The sequence below is a fragment of the Bemisia tabaci genome, chromosome 9 (assembly GCF_918797505.1).
Source record: "Bemisia tabaci chromosome 9, PGI_BMITA_v3".
Lineage (NCBI taxonomy): Eukaryota > Metazoa > Arthropoda > Insecta > Hemiptera > Aleyrodidae > Bemisia > Bemisia tabaci.
Window position 1 is genome coordinate 13,763,499 of NC_092801.1, and position 19,921 is coordinate 13,783,419.

Consider the following 19,921-nt stretch of genomic DNA (forward strand, 5'->3'; position numbering starts at 1 on the left):
CTACTTCGAGAAATACGTGTTTTAAGTGTCATAATTACATGGATCCCTCTGGCAGGAAGAAGGTTCAAACTGACTTTTTGATGCTTAAAAATTGGAGTTCGGGAGCGAATTTTTCACAGAATATGCATTAAGACTAGTTTTATTTGAAGTCATTAATACCTTAATTTTTTCAAAAACTGCACTTATGCACCTTGTCCTCCAAGCCCCTTATGTGGATTACATTTTTCAAATTACTATTTCTGGCCCATTTAGAAACAACACACATGCTATTGGTTTCTGCATAGAAACATCTGCATTGCAGATATGTGCTTTTATGGAAGAGCCAGAGAAAGTGGTTCCTTATTGCAAAATGTAATCCATAAGTAGTTCATAAACTATTTTATATTAATCAGTGAAACTGATACTTGAAGAAAAATGATTATAATAATAAAAAAAACAACAGAGAAACGATTAGTACTTGGCGAGTGATTCCCAAAACAGCTATTTGACTTTACAGTGGTTATTCCTGGCGGCGAACATGATGAAATTATAAAATGTATGCAATTAAAGGAAAAAAATTCCTAAGTCTTTAATTGAAAAAATGGTTCTGAACATTTTGCCCTCGCCATATTTGGATCGCGTTTAGCAAAAAGGAACCAGCGCGATTACAGTGTTGTAAAAATGTTGCTTCTCCATAATCATCTAAAAAATTTCCCAGAACAGTAAATTTTTTTTGGTTCCCACCAAATTCTTGGCAATTTTAAAGAAAAATAACTGTGTACATTTTAATACTGTACATATATTGAGTATTTGTAAGAGAAAAGAAGAAGTTGCACAATTTTAAAAACACTGTAATCGCGCTGGTTCCTTTTTGCTGTATGCGATCCATCTAATGATTGAGAAAACTCAATGCCATGAACGGACACCATAGACAGGAGGTGAGGACAGTGAAATGAGAGCAAGGAGGCGGTATTCGAAATGGAAAGATTTAAATAATATATAATGATAAATAAAAAAACAAAATTAAATTTGAAACAAATTAATTTAATTTAAAATCAGCAAAAAAGGTACCAAACCAACATTACCTTGGAATAATTCTGAGATAAAGTGAATTACTCAAGTGAATAAATAAAATAAAGTCACAAGAACTACCTTAGGAGGGTTCAAAGAGGCTAAATTGATACCTATACTCAAATGGTGGGTTGGGTCAGGAAACTTAGTGATTGAATGACAGTGTAAAAAGTAGAACTTGAGCATTAAAAATTGGCTTAGTATGAAAAAAAGAAACAAAAACTTATTCCACCTTAAAGTAAGGAAGAAATAGTTGTTCTCCATACACGAGAGATGATGTGATGGAAGTTGACCTTCGGCAATTTAACCTACAGTCATGTGGAGTAGCATCTGTAAAGAATAAAAACAGAGAACACTTAGGGTATAAAAAGGACTACAAATGAGTTTTGTAAAAAGGACTGGAAGTAAACCTTATGAAAAGGACTGTAAACATTACTAAAATGGGTCAGATGTGCTGGTTACAGAATCATGTTTTGACGCTCGCTTTTTGTAGATTAGCTAAAGATAGTAAGATCTGTCCAAACAGCAACTTTCTACGTTCAATATTAACCGAGATATTGGAAAATTCCGTTTAAGACGTCATCCACCGCAGCAGTGACACCCTTGGCTGGTTTCTTCTACCTTGCTTTCATCAGATAGTGATACACACATTTACACTTGTTAATCAATGTGAAACTCCGACAGCAAGGTGGAAGAAACCTAGGGTGTCACCACTGCGGCGGATGACGGCAAGAACCAAACTTTTCGAAGTGCGATGTCTCAGGTAATATTGAGCGTAGAAAGTTGCTGTTAGGACAGATCTTACTATTTTCAGCAAAAAATAAGCATTAAAACACGATTCTGAGACCAGCATGACTGACCCATTCATATCTTGTCTGGTGGCCCATTTCAATCTGAGTTTCTCGTTTAGTCAGGGTGTCTACAAGTCCAGAATTTCCAGAAAGTCCGGAAATAGCACTGATTTTTTAAGGGCGGTCCGGAAGTACTGAAAAAGTGCGGAAATTCCGCAAGAAGGTCCGGAATATTCGTCATTTTTGTCGCAATTTAAGAGAGAAATTCAAATTTTTGAAATTTTTCTTTTTTCTTCAAATGCAGGTACTGAAAAATTACTGCATTGTTCGGTTAATGAGGAACTGAATTTCTTGGGAATGTATTGAAAAAGTACCGTAAAAGTACTGATTTTTGGCCGGTCTGTTTTGGTAGACACCCTAGTAGAGTAGATAAGTACTTAGTAGACTAGGATGCAAGAAAAATTTAATGGCATTATTTCAAATTTTAATGGTCTCCAGACTATCTTTGTTGATGGATCATTCACTTTTTCATGCAATATCTTTTCCTGACCGCACAGTTGATATGAAACTAAGTATTTGTGACTGGCATTTACCCATTCTTTAAGTTTCTTCTTTTCGGTGGACTGCAATATCAGGTAATGGTTCCAATCTATCTCCATACTTTTGTTTTAGTTCATTTTCCAAGGAGGCCCAGGGGTTCCCAAACATGGATCGATAAGATTCTGAGTCTTCCCAATCTTCGGAGTCATAGTTCTGTAAGAGAGTAAGAAAAATATTCACACTTATCGCCTTGGATTTCAAAAATTTGCTGAAGATAAAGAACTAGAAGAGAAGAGGATTGCACAGATGAAGAGGGTAAGAACCTGGTGTTACACTTTATTGTTTTCATTAGGAACACAAAGAAATTGTTTCTTGGACGAAGGAAGATAGCTCCATTCCAAAGTTGTAAGATTGACTCAAAGAGAGCAATATTTTGCAGGAGTATACCTGTTCGATTTTTGTCCAAAATTTGTCAGCTCTTTCCATGAGATCACAAGGAAAATCAATGAAGTTTTCAGTTCGAATTGCCTAAGATTCTCTGGGTAAAAATGCTATTTGGGAGAGGAAATCTAGAAACACTGATTGGCGGTTACATTCCACTGGGTGGAAACGACAAATACAGCATTTCCTAGGTTAATGTTCTTCCGTCTTTGTCGACAAAAATATTTTCCTCTTCGGGAAAAAGCAGTTTCAGTTACTTGAAGTCGGCCTGCCCATTGAATGATTTTTAGTCTCGATGGTCAAAGAGTTCTTAGAGTGCGCTTATTTTAACTCAAAAAGTTCAAAGGGAAGATTGCGCTATGGTCAAAAGGGAAGTTCCCAAACATTTGATTGGGGTATTTACTGAATATTATGGTTCTTTCTCAATCATGAGTTTGCCTTGATTCTGATTTTTTCACAAGTGGGATGTTGGACTTGATTTGGACGAATACAGTACTTATTTTTTGGTCAATTATTCTATTTATTAGTTTATATTTTGCATCAGCACCCTGGTCTAAAAAATAGGTGCACTGACCAAGATATGTGCAGCTATGATATTTCTAAACAGAGGACTAAGACATAAAAAAATTGCGTGGACACAATGGTAATGAAACCCATCTTCAGTAAAATAATTAGGAGATAGGAGTTATTAAGTGTTGATACATGGTGCATTCCTGCACATCTGAGGAGTTATTGTAAAAATTGATGCCAGGGACATGTTTTGGTAGCATTTGTTAAATTAAGGAGGTCGTAACTTGTAAATTGACAAATCTATCCTCATCAAGTCTGATGATTAACTACCACTTGACACCATCATCAACTTGTTGAGAGGAAATAAGTTATCTCACAGTCATTTACAAAAAGAGATGGACAACATTTTCTAGGAGGGAATACCTGGCGATTTTGTCTCTGACGTAACTCTTACCTGTGAAGATGGGGTGTAGTTCTGGGAGCTGTTGAAACTGCTATTCATGCTACTAAAACTGCTATTACGACTAGAGTTGAAACTAGTGTTAGGAGAACTAAAACTGTTTCGGCTTCGATTCGATCTGAACTTCCCCCGGTTCATATATGGAGTTTTGTTAAAGTGCCTGAAGGAATGATTTCGGTTATCAGCTGGACTAGAGCTACTGAACGATATGAAATCTGAACTATCAGCATTTGTTTTACGAGGTGTGTAAGGTGATAAATTATTTCCAGGTGATCTCATTCGTGGATTAAAATGAAAAGATTGAGGTAGGTTCCTTAAGCTAGAGGTATCGTTGGGTTTGGGCGAGTTATTGTCACTCATGATGCTGCTGTGAACAAAGAGAATTAAGGATGACTTATGAACTGTCACAGTCACTGATACATGTTGCTCAAAATTCACAAACTTCCACAAAAATACACTTTTTTTAATAATTAGAAGGCGTAAAGGAGAGAGAGAACTGGGGCTGTAAATAAATGGTTAAAAAATGAGGTTATGAGAACATAAACAAATCAAGGAACAAAACAAAAAGCGCAAAAACATGAGGACAACCACTGATAATTGCACCAAAAAATTTTAATAAGTTCATTCAATTTTTTCGGGTAATTATGTAGAATTTTTCTGAAATAATATAATTTTTCGAATAACACCTGTGAAAATACTGATCACCAATCATGAAAAAATCATAAATTTGATACTAATTAGAATCTGCCACGAGCGAAGCAGGGAAGTTTTGTTTTGAAACGCTACACAACATGCAAAGGTTCCTTGAAGAACTCTCATTGGCTATTATAATTCTTTGCAGCCAATCAGAGACTTCATCTCGATCCTTTTGCCTTGATAAAAAATGTAAACAAAAAAGTACAGTGCAATCTACATTTTTTATCGTTGAAATTTAAGTTTCCGTTCATTAATTTGGGCTCATATCGTTTAAAATTGTCGAAAGCTCCCGTAAGAATCCCACCTCCATAATTTGTGAATATCTGTGGTTGTTCCAGTCATCTTGATGCCGGGCGCGCCTGTCAAATTCTGAGAACCCCTTGCGCCATTCAGCTCGGTCTCCGTGCATTCCACCATCGGCCTGTGATCGCGGCATGTTTACGGGAGAAGTTAGTTACATAACCAGCGAAGCTCCGAGTGCATCTCCTGCAGTGGTTTCGAGGACGGTGATTCGAAGGAACGGCGAATTATATCGTGAATGATAGTTAAAATGTGTTAGCTTAATGTGTTATTCTTGTGGTTTCCGTGTGATACGTGTTTTTTAATTGTTAATCGCAACGTCCGAAATGGGTTTAAAAGAAGAACAGAAACCGCTCCTGGTGAACCAAGGCACCAAAAATTCTCAAACCTACAGCAGCACCAATTACTCTGTAAGTAGCGATATTTATCTTATTAGAATAAAGTCAGTCTTGCGGAAGAGTGACCATATAATCCTTCAGGACATCCTCATGATATCACCTGCTGGATATCCACACTATTCGCCTCATTTCCAGGAACCTTATCCCTTGGTCCTGCTGAGGCTGTTATGTAACCATTTCGTGGAGCTTTATCATTTTGGTCTCGATTTCTTTCTGCCCAAGTGATAAAACGATAATGCAGTGAATGCTCGTTTCACCTTAATTATTAAGTTTCAGCAGTCGATGCTGAATGAATTTAATTATTTTGTGCTGTCCTAATTTAGGGCATTATGCTTGCATGCTATCCACCTCTTTTACCACATGGCACACTGCATTTGCTGGTTCACACCTTGACCTCATGTCTTCATTGTCAAGAGATTCATCCTCTCATCGTGCCCTCCTAATTTTACTACTTTAATCTTTTGTCTCCTCTTCAATGTATATTCAATGAGATTTTGATGCATTTCTCTGACTGAATTCCTTGGGAATATGGTATGCCAATTATGCCATGGGTACAATGGCAGTTTCTTCCAGTGATGTGTGGATATATTATGTAATGAGATAATTTCTAAAAATATTGATTTTTTCTCCAAATTTGTATACCTGTCCATATGTGTAAGAATTTTTGGTACTGAAGTTCTGAAGAGATGTACTACTCTCATAAATCAGTGAGTTGACTTCAACAACAATGATAGTGAACTCTTTGGTTTAACTTCATGGAGCACCCACCTTGCTAAGTTAATCAAGTTTTTGATAACTTAAGAAAATTGTCTATGGCTTTTAGAATGATACTTAATAAGCACCTAAATACAGAGTGACTCGGGTTGAGTGCCCAGATTTCTAGAGTCAATTTTGGAAATAAGACTTTTTGTAGTGCAACATTTTTTTTTGTGCTTCCCAAGAGTGGCACAATCTGGAGAGTTTGAAGGAATAAATCAGCAGCTCGAAGTATTTTATGATCTCTAACAGTTTTGATTTTTGAAGAAGATTACATTTTTTTGAGGGGTGGGGGGGGAGCAGTAGGTAGTCAATGATTGTTCATCATAAGCATGCCCTCCTAAAGTCCATCCCTCTTTTTTACTCAAAAAAGCATCCTGACAAATTGTATCATGTAATTTAAGCCCTCAACAAGCCAAAAGCCACAAAACTTCGTTTTTTAAGTTTTGAGGGCTGTAGCTGCCAAGGGAAGGAGGATTAGAATCTTCAGAAAAATATAAATTTTAAAGACACCCCCCCCCCCCCCCCCTCCAAGAATAGACTTCTGTTATCTTAGCTCTTACTCCTGAGTTCTGTTCTTACATTTTATCCCTTCTCAGATTTTAAAGGGCTGTATCTTGGCTGTGAGGAAATTAGTTAGAAGTTCTCTTTTATATGTAACATCGATCATTTTTGGCTACTAGGCTGTGACTTCTTATCAAATCCAGTTGAGGACAGTACTTCATTAAGGTTGCACAATACAGGATGATCCAAGAGCTCCGCACCATTAGCAACAACCAACCCAATGAATCAAGATAAAGACTAGAATTTTGAGAGTGCTCCTAGGTTAAAAGAAACGACCTTTCGAGCCCCCCAAAATTTCAAGGGCATCATCCTGAAATGGAGCAAAAACCACACGGGTTATTGTGATGTTGCAGAACTTTTGGATCACCCTGCATGGTCGCTGGCATAGCTCAAATTTTATTATGGTTTTGAAATGATGTTACCCAGCAGCATTGCCAAAACATTCCTAGGTTCCTACTAGAAAATGCTGTTTTCCCATGTGGTCGTCATTTTAAGGAAGAAATTTTTTTTAGTACAATATCACCAATACCTTTTCAAAGGAAAAAGTTCTCCGGGGACCACCCTCAATTTTCAGACTCGACCTGAACGAACGACTGATTGTCTGGATTGGAAAAATCCAGCGTTAAGCCGAAAGGAACCAAGCCACATCAGCCATTGCCAAATTTATCTGGGCAATTTAATTTTTTACACGAGAGTGCTTGTGCGATATTTTGGGCAAATTTCAGTAAATTTTCTTCATTGTACGAAGTAAATTCCACAAAATTTTCAAAAAAAGTCCGCAGGAACGTTCTCTTTTAAAAAATTAAATTGCGCCCAATTAAATTTGGCAATGGCTGATGTGGCTTGGTTCCCTTCTGGTGGCCGCGGTTCAAGTAGCCCTCTTCCTTTCGTCACCAAAATTTTTGATTTCTCGAACTCAGATCGTTTCGCAAATTTTTTTCCTCAACTGCTCATGCGGAAAAATTCGAGAGATTTCCTCGCATGGTCCCGGAAAGACTCCGCGCGGACAGCCCCCCCCCCCCGGTTTATCAATTCGGTTTCCGTCTATTTGGTGCATTCACTCACAATCAGAGTCATTAAACCTCAATATTTATGGACTACCGATTCGGTCTCGTAGTCGCATCCATCGGCGGACGCACAGTGGATCGAGTTAATGGGAGAGGTCGGACATAGATTTTTTGACTAAAACTGCAATTTTAGTTTTTTAATTCGTGAGATTTTGAAGTTGGAGGGGTGCTTCCTCACCCAAGTAGCAGGGGGTTCTATTTTCTGTCTAGCATTAATGTAGAAATTGTCTACTTTCAAGACAGAAAAATGAAATAGAAAGAAAATGGAAAGAAAATAGATGTATCAAATAGTAGTAAGAAAATTATTAAAATCTTCGATTTTCTGTCTATGTTCCGGACACTGAATGCAAGGAAAACAGTTGTCGTCTACATTCTATCTGTTTTCTGAATTTTAAATTTCTAAGAAATATATAAAGAAAATTTAAATATCCAATTTTTCTCTATTTTCCATCAGGTTTTTGGATATGTTTTCTTAAGGAAATAACCCCATCAATTTTCTTGACGGAAAATAGATCCATTTTGTAGACAGGAAATAGACCTATTTTCTTTGGTAAATAGTGGCACTCCCTTTCTGTCTACTTTACATAAGGCTAGCTACTTTTTCTTTATTTTCTAAATTTTTTTCATGAATATTTTTTTTTTCATAAAATATTTTCATTTTGCTACTCGGGCAAGTAAAGACGAACGAACCTATGCACAGTGGGAAAAACAGCCGATCTAGCGCCGAAAAAGTCGGAAAATCAGCATCAATGAAAATGGCAAAAATTGGTATGTATGTGTTCCCTAGGATCTACTGATCAAGAATCAGCCAAGTTATACTTCAGAAGATCGATCTTATCTGCGATAATAATAAGAAATGCACCGGTTAGCGCGGAGCTGGTTGAGGACCGCCTCAGAGTGGTTACATTCAGTAGCCTCGTGTGTTCGTCTAAGTGTGTCATTAGTGACTTTTAAATTTTATTCAACAAAGGCTTGCTCACCTAAACGTAAGGATACCAATTTTTTCGTAAACGTAAGATAGGACCAACTAAGTGTGAAAAACCAATGGGAAAGTGAACACTCCGAGCGTCAAGACTTTTTCTGCGCTAGATTGGCTGTTTTTCCCACTGTGCTATGGTGCCTGCTTTTAAAACCTTTACGTTTTGTAATAATAGAGTTTTGAGCTTTTAAATTTTCAAAATTTCTTCTGACTTGTCCCATTGACTCGACTCGACTCGTTCCACTGTGAGCCGTGTCAACGACCGCTGTTCGCAGGCAGGCCCGCCACATCCCATCTCGGGCCCTGGTACCAATTTTCTGGCCCGGGCCCCTAGCACAAGGGGGGGGGGGTCCGGGGGGCCTCCCCCGGGAAGTTTTTTAAATTTTAAATCTATTTGGACGCATCATGAAGCTCTTATGATGGAGATTTTCCATCAATTTCTGCAGAATAATTACGCCTTTTTGTTTACTTTCAGCACCAAAAACTTTCGAATTGTTGCGTTCAAAACATCTATAAATTTTTTTTTGAGGGGGCAGATGATAATTTTCAATTCTATGGGAAGCCGGGCCCCCCTGGACTCTCCTTTCGTACGTCTATGGCAAGGGAGTTAAGCCATTGAAGTCGAGGATGCCCAGAAAGGAGCCTCTTAGCATCCGACAACGGAAGAAAATGAAACACAGTTACTAAAAATATCATTCTACATATACTCAAAATCTTGAAAATCTCTAAAAAAGTAAGAAAAATTTTTAGTGCCCTAGCGTGTTTTTGAAACTTTATTCACCTTTTGCGGAATTTTTAGGGTAATTTTTTCACTTTTCCCTACGAGACAAGGGTTACACATGAATTCGTAGTGGTTTGTCACCTGCGTCACGGGCCCCTCCAGGGCCCGGGCCCCGGTACCAAGGACCCAGTATCCCCCCCCTTGTGGCGGGCCTGTTCGCAGGAGGATTTACATCCTTAATCGCGTCGCGTCGTCGTGCAGTGGGAGAAAGCTCGAGACTTCGACCGAAATTCGAAACGCTCAAAGGAATTCGAGTAAAAAAATTGAACTTGTTGGTTTTGTTCTGAGCTTCAGTTGATAGCGCACTGGTCCACGCTGCTGTGCTAGAGTCCGCGCCAACTAAGTTTACGCACTTTTAGACTGCGACAGAATAGAAGATCCGCCATCTTGCGTCTTGCATTTACTTTCCATGCGAAAATGACGTCAGCCGAGCTTCTGTCGTAGTCTAAGAAAGCGTGAACTTATTTAGCGCAGACATTCAGGAATAAAGTTGTGTGAATGTGCCGGAGTTGCCAAATTTCCCAAGTTAAAACATGAATTTTTGGAGAAAGTTATGCATATTTTTTTTTTAGATAAATATTTTTGATCAAATTTCGAACTAAACTGTCTAAAAAATTCGAAGAAGTTGAGTTGAGTCAGAATCAAATTACTTTGCTCGGTAAAAATCATCGCTAAGGTACGGATTCATCGATCATGGTCATTCGCGCGATGACGATTCAAAAATCGACCCGCAGTCTGCAGTTTCAATCATCAGCCCACCCACGTGGCGCCTTCATTTATTTGCGTATGCAACGCGGATAGCCGTTGAGTTCGAATAGTTGTATTCTGCGCCTGGATCGTTGAATCGGTATCGAATGACCTTGCTCGATAATAAGTATTGCTGAGATAGAGATTCTTCGATCAGGATCATTCGACAATCGACCCAAAGTCTGCAGTTGGGTAGCGTAATGGACATACTTAACTGCCCTGACGATGAAATGGTCGCACGCGCAATCCTCAAGAGATCCCTTCATCTCTTAAGCAGATGGTCAGTGGCTCCTGAAAGCGTTGATTGTGAATCTCTCCCGCTATCGGTTTTCAGGATTGTCTCAGGGAATCAACGAGTGCGAGAATTTACACATAGAGACCTTCCTGTTGGGTCAATAAAATTTCCAATTGATGATTCACGGACGAGCATTCTTGTTCAGTCATCAGGAAATCTCCTTGTTTCGAATGGTATTCCTTTTATTTCGAAGAGTCCTGCCACGTTAAAGAGAATTCCGGTTGAATGAACGAGAATTCTTGTCAAACTGGAAAATGGTTCCTAGTGAATTGATTTCAACTGATGTCAGTCCAATTTTCTCTCAGTGTCAGTTGAGGTCAGTAAAAGAAAGCTGGCATTTTGACTCTGTTCCATCGATTATTATTATCAGGGAAAAAGAACCTGATTTCAAGCGTTATGAATTTTATGAACAGATCCTTAAGGCCTTTCTTTTTTCTTTTTTCGGGGCACAGAATGATCGTATTCCTCCATATGTATACTCGTTGAAAGATTTCTTGCTCTGCTGTCTCGAAAAGAGGAATATTGTATGACGAGAGTTAGAATTATAAGTACAATCAATATAATATTGGACGTTCTTTTATGAAACTGCGTAATTGGACCACATTTTGCAATTAGGAACTATAAATTCCGGCCCGGTTTAAAAACAACGTATGTGCCATTAGTTTCCCTATGCACATAAGTGTTTTTTCAGATGAGCCAGAATTTATAGGTCCAAATTGCAAAATTCAGTCCAATTTACACCCACTGTCCGTCGAGTTGAGGTCTTCCTCAAACGAGAACGCATTATCCAAATCGACATATGCCGAAATTTTAACTCCCATCTGAATGAGGTTTAATTGAGTAGATACTGCACTGCGTCAAGGTGCAGAGAAGAACGGTGTCCGTCTTCTGCAAGTGTAATAAAATCTCCAAACCGTTGAGGGACTCCGACAGTATTTTTCGGAAAGACGAAAACGTCTCAGGCCGAACGAATTTAATTAAATATCTTCTTCAAATAGATTCGCTGAGTTAGCGCTGGAAATGGCTTTTGAAAAGCTTTTTCATGACAAATCATGCCAAGAAAACATGGGAAAGTCAGGGAACTTTATGTTCAAACGCCCGCAAGGTCAGGGAATTTTGAAATCCAAGAAAATGTGTTACCTTGTGAGTTGTGAGGTTTAATTTTAACCACATCTCGACGGAATCCTTCCGTTCTAGAAGAAACACTGTGGAAAGTTGAGGACTTTTCCGGTTAAAGGGCGTATGAGGCTTGCAATGCTGCTATGATTGTGCAATTTTCCATGGCGTTTGCGGCAGATAAAATTCATTCACTGTCAGCTTACTTTCTTAGAATAGTAAGGAAACACTCGGAGCAGATGCAGGGAAAAATTCCTCGCAGAATTGTCGGATAAGTCTCTTGTCGCACAATCTTAACAATACCTAGGAAGTCTCATACATCCTTTTACCGAAAATTGCTTAAATTTTGGAGCGAACCTCTGTGTCGGAGTCTACATAGCGCCCAAAAACCCCGAGTGATATGAGTGCGAAGCAAAATTTTTCTCCTCACCGTGTGGTTTACATTATTATGAGCGGAATCTGCTCTTTTCGCGAGGTATGTCATACGCTTTTATGGTGTTAATTTCGCTCCGCATTCATATCGCTCCGGGTTTTTGGGCGCTATGAAGAGTCCGGCAACGAATTTCACTCCTCGATTTTTAAGAGTTAATAACACCGAAAAAAAAGTTACGGGCTTTTTAAACATACTGTCCGTTCCGGGATCAGAGGCCGAAAGTTACGGGTACTAGAGCCGTAGCTTCGAATACTCCGGGTGTTACGCCCGGAACTTCCGGTCTCTGAGCCCGAAACGCGGACGGTATGTCTATATAGCCCGTAATTGCAGCTTCCAGGGCCGGGTTTTTTTTTCAATGAATACTTATTCTGCCATGTTAAGGAAAAACGCCGTATGAACATCTGAATGTTGCCAAATTTCTGTTAATAAAACATTCATTTCTGAGGAAATTGACTAATTTTTTTCATCGAAATTTTCAGAGACAGTAGATGAAATTGAAAGATAAATTTTCTGAAAAATTGGGAGAAAAATATCCTCAAGCTTCCTTGAAAATTTGTTTTTCATCAGGAGAAGTTTGGCAACATCTCAATGCTCATACGGCGTTTTTCCTTAGCACCGCAGCAACCCTATGAGGTTTCATTTTAGCCACATCCCCACAAAGTCTCCCAGCTCTAGCAAGAAAAAAGACGACCTCTCAAAAGACTTTCTCGACACCTGGTTCTCGAGAACCAGGAATTTTCCAATCGCAATATGGAGATGAAAATTAGAGTACCTGTATAGGGAGAGTACCGACAGATCGGTTCATGGAGGGCTTAGGGCCCAAAAGTGCAGCCACCCTTCTAACTTAGTTCTAACGCACAAAATTTCACTGCCAGTCTGCAGATTCCAATTCTAACCAAGATGGCCAAGAATGTACAGAAATGAGCGTTCTTCCGCGAAATTGAGTAAATTTATGCAAAAACTGAGTCAAACACGTGCTTAATAAACGACGGTTCGTAACAATAGTATTAGTAAATCGTTCTGGATACTTGAAATTCATAGGTTGGCTGCATTTCTGGGCCCTAACTTTATTCGCAGAAGCATCGGTGAAGGCCTGATGTATTTTCGGAGTTTCACAACTGTCCATACTCTCGCTATACAGGTACTCTAGTTCTAGCAAGAAAAAAGACGACCTCTCAAAAGACTCTCTCGACTCCCGGTTTTCGAGAACCAGGAATTTTCCAATCGCAATACGGAGGTGAAAATCGGCGAAATCCGGCCGACGACCACATTCGAGCCGCCGTTACGTAAGCCGACCTATTCCAATCGCTTACGTAAGGATCCGCGGCACGACGCGCGAAGAAGAAGAAAGCAATGTCAACCGTGGCCCGGAGCTCGGCCGACCGAATTTTTCGGCGGTGCATCGCGGTCGAGGGATTAGGATGCACTTCTGCATCGCGATGCACTTCCGTCGAGCGGTCGGTCGTCTCGTCCTGGGATATCTCTGACCTACTCAACGCGCGATTGTTTACGCCGCTCGCCGCAGCGACGACGGTCGACGCTTTTGCTCTTACTACGTCGGAGGAGGCGCGGCTGGGTCCGTAGTGCCGTAGGTGACGCCTCGTGGCGCTGTCAAGGTCGCCTCGCAGTCAATGTGCAATGTGCATTTGCATTTGTCCTGGTTGTTCACCGAGTCAAGTGCTCAACTGCCTCGTTACCCAAGAGAGCATGGGTGCAGATATCGTCGTTTCTAGAGGACCTGTATACGGGAGAGTATTGCCATCTCTGTGCCGCTCTCTGATTGGTTCATCAGTTTTAGCCCATCATAGAGTCCCTTTATATTGAGAGTCAAGACATCACCCCCCTCATGGAGTCACAAACCTGCCGTGATAGCGAAGAAAGCCGTAAGTGCAAAATTTTCGAAATCGAGCTTTCTTCAAAATTCGTCTAAACTCTTTTGGATGAAATTACTGAGACAGCTAAAACAGCAAAATTAATCCTAATTTAATGAAAACGAGACGTATGTAAACGCCGTAAGTGCACAAAAAATGACACAGTTTTTTTTCAAGACAGCCGTAGATGCATGAGAGCCAATGAAAACAGTGCTCTCCAGTAAAGCGCGCCCTCTTTCGTCGATTTCTAACCTGCAAATGTGTTTGTTGTGCGTCCAAAACGCAATGACGAAAGCATGCAGAAGATAGCACTTACGGCTGTCTTGCCTAACAATAACCTAGCATGAAAATGAAAAATACCCTTTTTATGTTTAATGGAAATAAAATCAGTCTATTTTGAATCATCCATACGATTTCTAGGAGTCTTCCGGACGATTAGTGGCAGTTTGACAAAGAACGGAGGCTTCTTTCAATAAAATGATCTTGTCAGAAGCTTCTGAGCCCGTTTTCTCAAAACTTCATCTTTGCACTTACGGCTCTCTTCGCTATCACGGCAGCGCAGTGGCGTACGCGCAATGCGTGAAGTATCCAAGCAATCTTGCAGGCACTAACAATGCGCACCGTGGAGTACGCGCAATGCGTTAAGTATTCACGTAGTCTTGCAGGGGCTAACATTGCCGTGATTGTAATTGATATAATAAAAACGGTCGATTTTTAATCATCCAAACGATTTCTAAGAGTCTTTTGGAAGATCAGTGGGAATTTGACAGAGAACGGAGGCTGCTTTCAATGGAATTTACCGGTCAGAAGCTTTTGAGCCCGTTTTCTCAAAACTTCATTTTTGCACTTACGGCTCTCTTCGCTATCACGGCAGCGATGCGGATGGAAAAATCCGGACCCGGCAAACGCACTAATAAACCCTCGGTTCGGTGTGCGGTCAGTGACGCGGTGTCGCGTGGCGTCGCTCATTCATTACCGCGGAGGAAGAGCGGTGGAAAACACCCGTAAAAGGGAAGGAGCGGCCGGTGCGCGGTGGCGTCTCGACTCTCGAAGCCGTACACAATTCAGCAGCCAGCAGCTCATTCTTCCAGCTTTTTTTGTCCCCTGTTTACGTCCGTCGATCTTTCTTTTACCCCCCCCCCCCCCCCCCCCCGATGGCTTCGCGGGTCAAGCCACTTCGGCCACCGTCGGACTGGACCCTAATAAATCGTTGCCAAATCGGATGTCCTCCCTTACCCCCCCCCCCCCCCCCCCCCCCCTCGGGGCTTTACGGTGTATCGAGTCCATAGGTCGGTCATGAAATTCTCGACTATTACTGCCAATTTTGATGTTCATTTCGACACATTTTAAATGGAGATGTTGCCTGTGTGAGGGATTTGCGATTTGACCGTTGAATCTTATGTAAAAGTTCGCGAGGAACACGATGGTGCCACTGGTTTTCTCTGAAATTAACTCCCAAGCTCAAAAAAAGCTCTCAGAGTGAGGCCAAAATGAAGGGGATATCCCACTCTACCCTGAGAGTCCACCTCTACATCAAGACAAACTCTCCATGCAAAGATAGGGAACAAATACATTGACAGGGCTGCCATTCTATTTGGGGACTCCAAAACTGAAAACACGGCAACCCTGCTAATGTATTTGCTCCCTATCGTTGCAGGGAGAGTTTGTCTTGATGTAGAGTAGAGGTGGACTCTCAGGGTAGGGTGGGATATCCCCTCCATTTTGGTCTCACTTTTAGAGCTTTTTTTGAGCTGGGGAGATGATTTCAGAGAAAACCAGTGGCACCATCGTGTATCTCGCGAACTTTTACATAAGAATCAATGGTCAAATCGCAAATCCCTCACACATGCAACATCCCCATTCTCAGGGGTGTCTCCGTAAAAAAATTTCACGAGGAAACCAACGAAACCACTTGACCTTAAAGTTTTGTATGAACGCAGTTGTAAGCTTTTAAAGTTTCCGAATTTTGTCCGACCTCTCCTATTGACTCGATCCACTCTGCGACCCCTCTACCCTTGGAAAGGGAGACCTCACTACGCAGATCACCGAGGCTTTACGATGTGGGGTTGATTGTTTCGTCGTGAAAGTTTACAGAAAAGTACACGGAGAAAAAAAACTTGTGCGTGGGACCCGAAGTTTAGGTCATATGGATCTCTGAAGTTTTCGGATCGAGCATCTGAACACTTTAGGTCTAGCTGTCGAGGTTCGGATCACACATCTGAAACTTCAGTTCTTACATCTGAAGTACTTCAGATGTAAGAACCGAAGTTTTCGGATGTGAGAACCGAAGTCTTTCGGATGTGAGAACCGAAGTACTTCAGGTGTAAGAACTGAAGTTTCAGATGTGTGATCCGAACCTCGGCAGCTAGACCTAAAGAGTTCAGGTGCTCAATCCGAAAACTTCAGAGATCCATATGACCTAAACTTCGGGTCCCACGCACTAAGTTTTTTTTCTCCGTGTAGATTTTCCTCGGGAACTTTCCGAGGCAAGTTCCGACCCGGCGGAGTGTTACCCTTTTCGAGGCGGAGCGGCAACCCTCGACGAGATGTCCCCCGGATATTGCCTTACACTTGAACTCGGAAAGTCGGAATTCCGACACGGGCCGCGGCGGCACGCCGCTAGGTGGCGCTGCGGGCGGCGCTCTGAGGTCGGGACTCGGGCACTTGGGACACCCGATCCTGCCGACCGGAGACCGGATTCTTTCGGGTTACGTAACCGGCAACCGCCCCATTTTAACGGCTCGCCTCTCTCGCGGTCACCCGCATCGATCCCGATGCCCGGGATGGGGCAGCGGTCAGCGCGTGACCCCCGCGCCCCCGGCGGGAGGGGGGGCACCGGAACAATCAGAGGATACTGAATCATAATTGGACTGCGTTTTGTAATCGGGAACTACAATTTCGGACCCGGTTCAGAAATAACGCCAATACCATTAGTTTTCCTATGCGCATAAGTGTTTCTACCGATTAGTCGGACTGTGTAGTTCCTCATTGCAAAATGCCGTCTAATTGTTCACGGGAGGGATGATTGATGACTAATTAGACTGCATTTTGTAATTAGGAACCATGATTTCTTGCTCGTGCGTAAAAATACTCATGTGCGTAGGGAAATTAATAGTGTGCGCGCTGTACGTTGTCTCTAAATTGAGCCAGAAATTGTAGCTGAGAAACTAGCGCGAAACTTTAGCCTTAACTTTTAGCGGGAAAATTTAGATATGATCCTCAAAATGTGAAGGGCGGGAAATCAAAGGGGACAAGAACTGAAAGGCCCTCTATTTTGAAACCCGAAAGAAATCTTTTGGATAGCCGGCAGGCCGGCGCATGAAAACGAGTAAACTTGAAAGCTTTTGTACCCTTGAATCCTCCCGCGGTGAAAAAAGCTTGGCCCCGTTTGACCGTCTTACCGGGTACCGGGTCAGTATTCTTCCATGTGGAGGAAGAACGCCGTAGTAACATTCGACCATGTATTTTTAAAGAAATGTATAACTATTATCCTTTGAAATTTCCAGATATTTTAGATCAAATTGTGACAAAATTTATGAAAAGCTCGAAGAAAAATATTCACAATTTTCCCAGTATGTAAATTTGGTTTTTTTATTGAAGGAAATATGACAACGTCTGAAGGCTCACACGACGTTTTTCCTTAGCTCGGCAGTATTGAAGACATCAAAAAATTCGAATCGAAAATTTTTTACTGTGTAGTCAGCATTTCTTGGAAAGTCTTACGTCATTAGTGATCATACTGTGAGTAATAATGAAGCTCATGCCGGCTTTTACCAGATAAAAGGTCCCCCATCTACGAAATATTAGCATTTCCAAGGAAGTTTTGCTGTTTTAACAATCGCAGTGAGTAATAATCAAGCGCTTGTTGTTCTTACCAGATAAAGATAAAAAGTACTCGTACGGACAAATGGACGTATTTCTATCAAACGGAACTATGTGCATTATGACGTGAGCCCTGGTATGCATGTATTCTTATGGGTCTCAGGGCTCATGTCTTAATGCACATAGTTCCGTTTGATAGAAATGCGTCCAAATGATCCTCGAATGACTCGAACCTGCCCGAGGACATGATCTTTCGTCCAATAACGGTTGCGTGTCTTAACGGCGCCTCTTTTAATCTCGCCGTAAACTCATCGCCGCTCGTCGCTAAATTTATTTAATTGACTGTCGCTTGGCGGTGCAATTTGTTTTCCTCCACTCTTTGAATACTCTCCCAGGCGATTGGGCTGAAAGGCTAAACAACTTCTCACATCCAGTCTGAAGGAAAGTTGGCAAAGGTCAGATAGAGCTTTTTGAATCCAGCTAGTCATATTCTGCCGTGCTTAGGAAGAACGCCGTAAGAGCCTTCAGCCGTTGCCGTATTTCCTTCAATGAAGAACGAATAAACTTGGGAAAATTTCATTTTTTTAAAATTTTCAGACACTTTTGCTCTCAATTTTATTTAAAATATCTGAACATTTCAAGGAGCAATGGACCACTAGACAAGGTACGAATTTAAGCATTCTGATACATGTTTCTTAACCAGAATTTCACGTAGAGCACGATTCGCGCAACGAAAATTACTGAAACCAACTCCTATAACGGAGATGTTAACATTTTTATTTCACATTGGTTACGAGGAATTTGAACTGCCCGTTCACAAGAAACTCAAAGCTCTACGTGAGTCAAATCGCGCACTACAACAGTTTCAACAAGTCTCAATCGAGTAATTATTTCATTTCCCACCGTCCGTCGTTCAAACTAATAGCAATTTGCTACAGCTGAGCCAAAGCGTCAAGATTGAGGTTGCCAGATTTTTATATCGCAGAGACTGTCATGATAACGTTAAGCGCACGATGTGAATCACGCAGAGCATTGAGTTTTCATGAGCGGGTGGGTTGAATTCACGCGCCAAGAATCATTAAATATCTTTGAAAGGAGTTGATTTTAGTAATTTTAGCTGCGCACGTCGTATTTTTCGTGAAAGTTTGTTCAAGAATCATGTATCAGAACGCAGAAATTCGTACCTGGTCTAGTGGTCCATTAGCATAACTTTCCTGAAAAATACATGTTTTATCCAGAGACATTTGGCAACTCTCGAATGTTCGTACGGCGTTTTTCCTTAGCGTGGCAGTATCTCGCACGTTTGGCGTTGTTCGTCATTTGTCGGACATGAGGACGGATTTGCTTGAAAGTCAGGAAACTTTGACTTTTTAATTTAGTCTTTACCATTGTTGCCGGATTGTGTTTAACATTCAGCACATTCCTCCATTTGGCTCAACGTAAAATATCCCGATTTTTTTATGCAACCTGGCAACCGTGGTTCTCACCCTGAGGATCAAGCGATAGAATTGTCCACCCTCTGATTTAAAGCGCGAACACCCGTTAGTAGCGAAGCGTTGAAGTATATCCCCGAGGGCTGATTTTTGTAATTATGGTATTCAAAGCTATAGACAAAGAAGACATAAGAAGTATAGTATAGTAATATAATAAGGAGTTATAAGGCAAATTGGATTACACTTTGCAATAAGGAACCACTGTTTCTGGCTCACTTTAGAAACAACATGTATGCCATTGATTTCCCTTTGCAGATACGTGGTTTTATGGAAGAGCCAGAGATAGTGGTTCCTTATTGCAAAATGTAATCTAATTGTGAGGTAAACTTTGATATCGAATTTAGAGTGTTTTTAACCACACCATCAGTTTTCTCGTGAAAAATTACTCAGCGAACACTCATGAGTCACCAAATCCCTTCTGAGTGCAACATCCCTACACACGTGATTTTGAAAGACAAAGACTGGCAAATAGTCAATTTTTGACCGTGCTAGCCCCAATGTTCGTTAGGTATAGGTTATCCTAATATAAACTCTGCCTTTTTCCGCAAAATATTTTTGTGAATGGAGCCCAGGCAAGCCCAGCCTTCTTTACAATCGGCCCTTTTCAAGGCACGCGGAACGGTGCAACCTCATCTTCTCCTCTTTTCACCTGTCATCGCTACAAAAGAACCGTAGTAAAAGATGTCACCGTGGTTGTCAGATTTGTCTGAAGTATATACATTTAAAATGCCGCTCTTATTCCGCTCTATACTGCCGTGCCAAGGAAGAACGCCGTATGAACATTCGAGAGTTGCCAAATTTCCTTCAATAA

General features: G+C 41.1%; 2 protein-coding genes across 2 annotated transcripts in view; one reads left to right on the forward strand and one right to left on the reverse strand.

Moving 5' to 3' along the window:
- Window positions 1–1,002: 1,002 nt before the first annotated feature.
- Window positions 1,003–4,326, reverse strand: LOC109038208 (uncharacterized). The gene is made up of 3 exons (XM_019053195.2): window positions 3,787–4,326; window positions 2,435–2,594; window positions 1,003–1,380 (listed from the first exon to the last, which is right to left on the reverse strand). The coding sequence occupies exons 1-2, from the start codon at window positions 4,150–4,152 to the stop codon at window positions 2,442–2,444; spliced, it is 519 nt and encodes a 172-aa protein (XP_018908740.1). The 5' UTR covers window positions 4,153–4,326; the 3' UTR covers window positions 1,003–1,380; window positions 2,435–2,441.
- A 439-nt stretch (window positions 4,327–4,765) lies between these two features.
- w (eye pigment precursor family transporter white) overlaps window positions 4,766–19,921 on the forward strand; it is a 63,068-nt gene continuing 47,912 nt past the window's right edge. The window contains exon 1 of the mRNA XM_019053144.2: window positions 4,766–5,198. Coding sequence (XP_018908689.2) covers window positions 5,115–5,198 — 84 coding nt within the window. The 5' untranslated portion in view covers window positions 4,766–5,114. The remainder of the gene's footprint in view (window positions 5,199–19,921) is intronic.

Coding starts and splice junctions, on each gene's coding strand:
- LOC109038208 (XM_019053195.2), bottom strand. CDS start 4,152: ATGAGTGACAATAACTCGCCCAAACCCAACGATACCTCTAGCTTAAGG. Junction 2,595..3,786: donor ACTACACCCCATCTTCACAG/GTAAGAGTTACG, acceptor ACTCTCTTACAG/AACTATGACTCCGAAGATTG.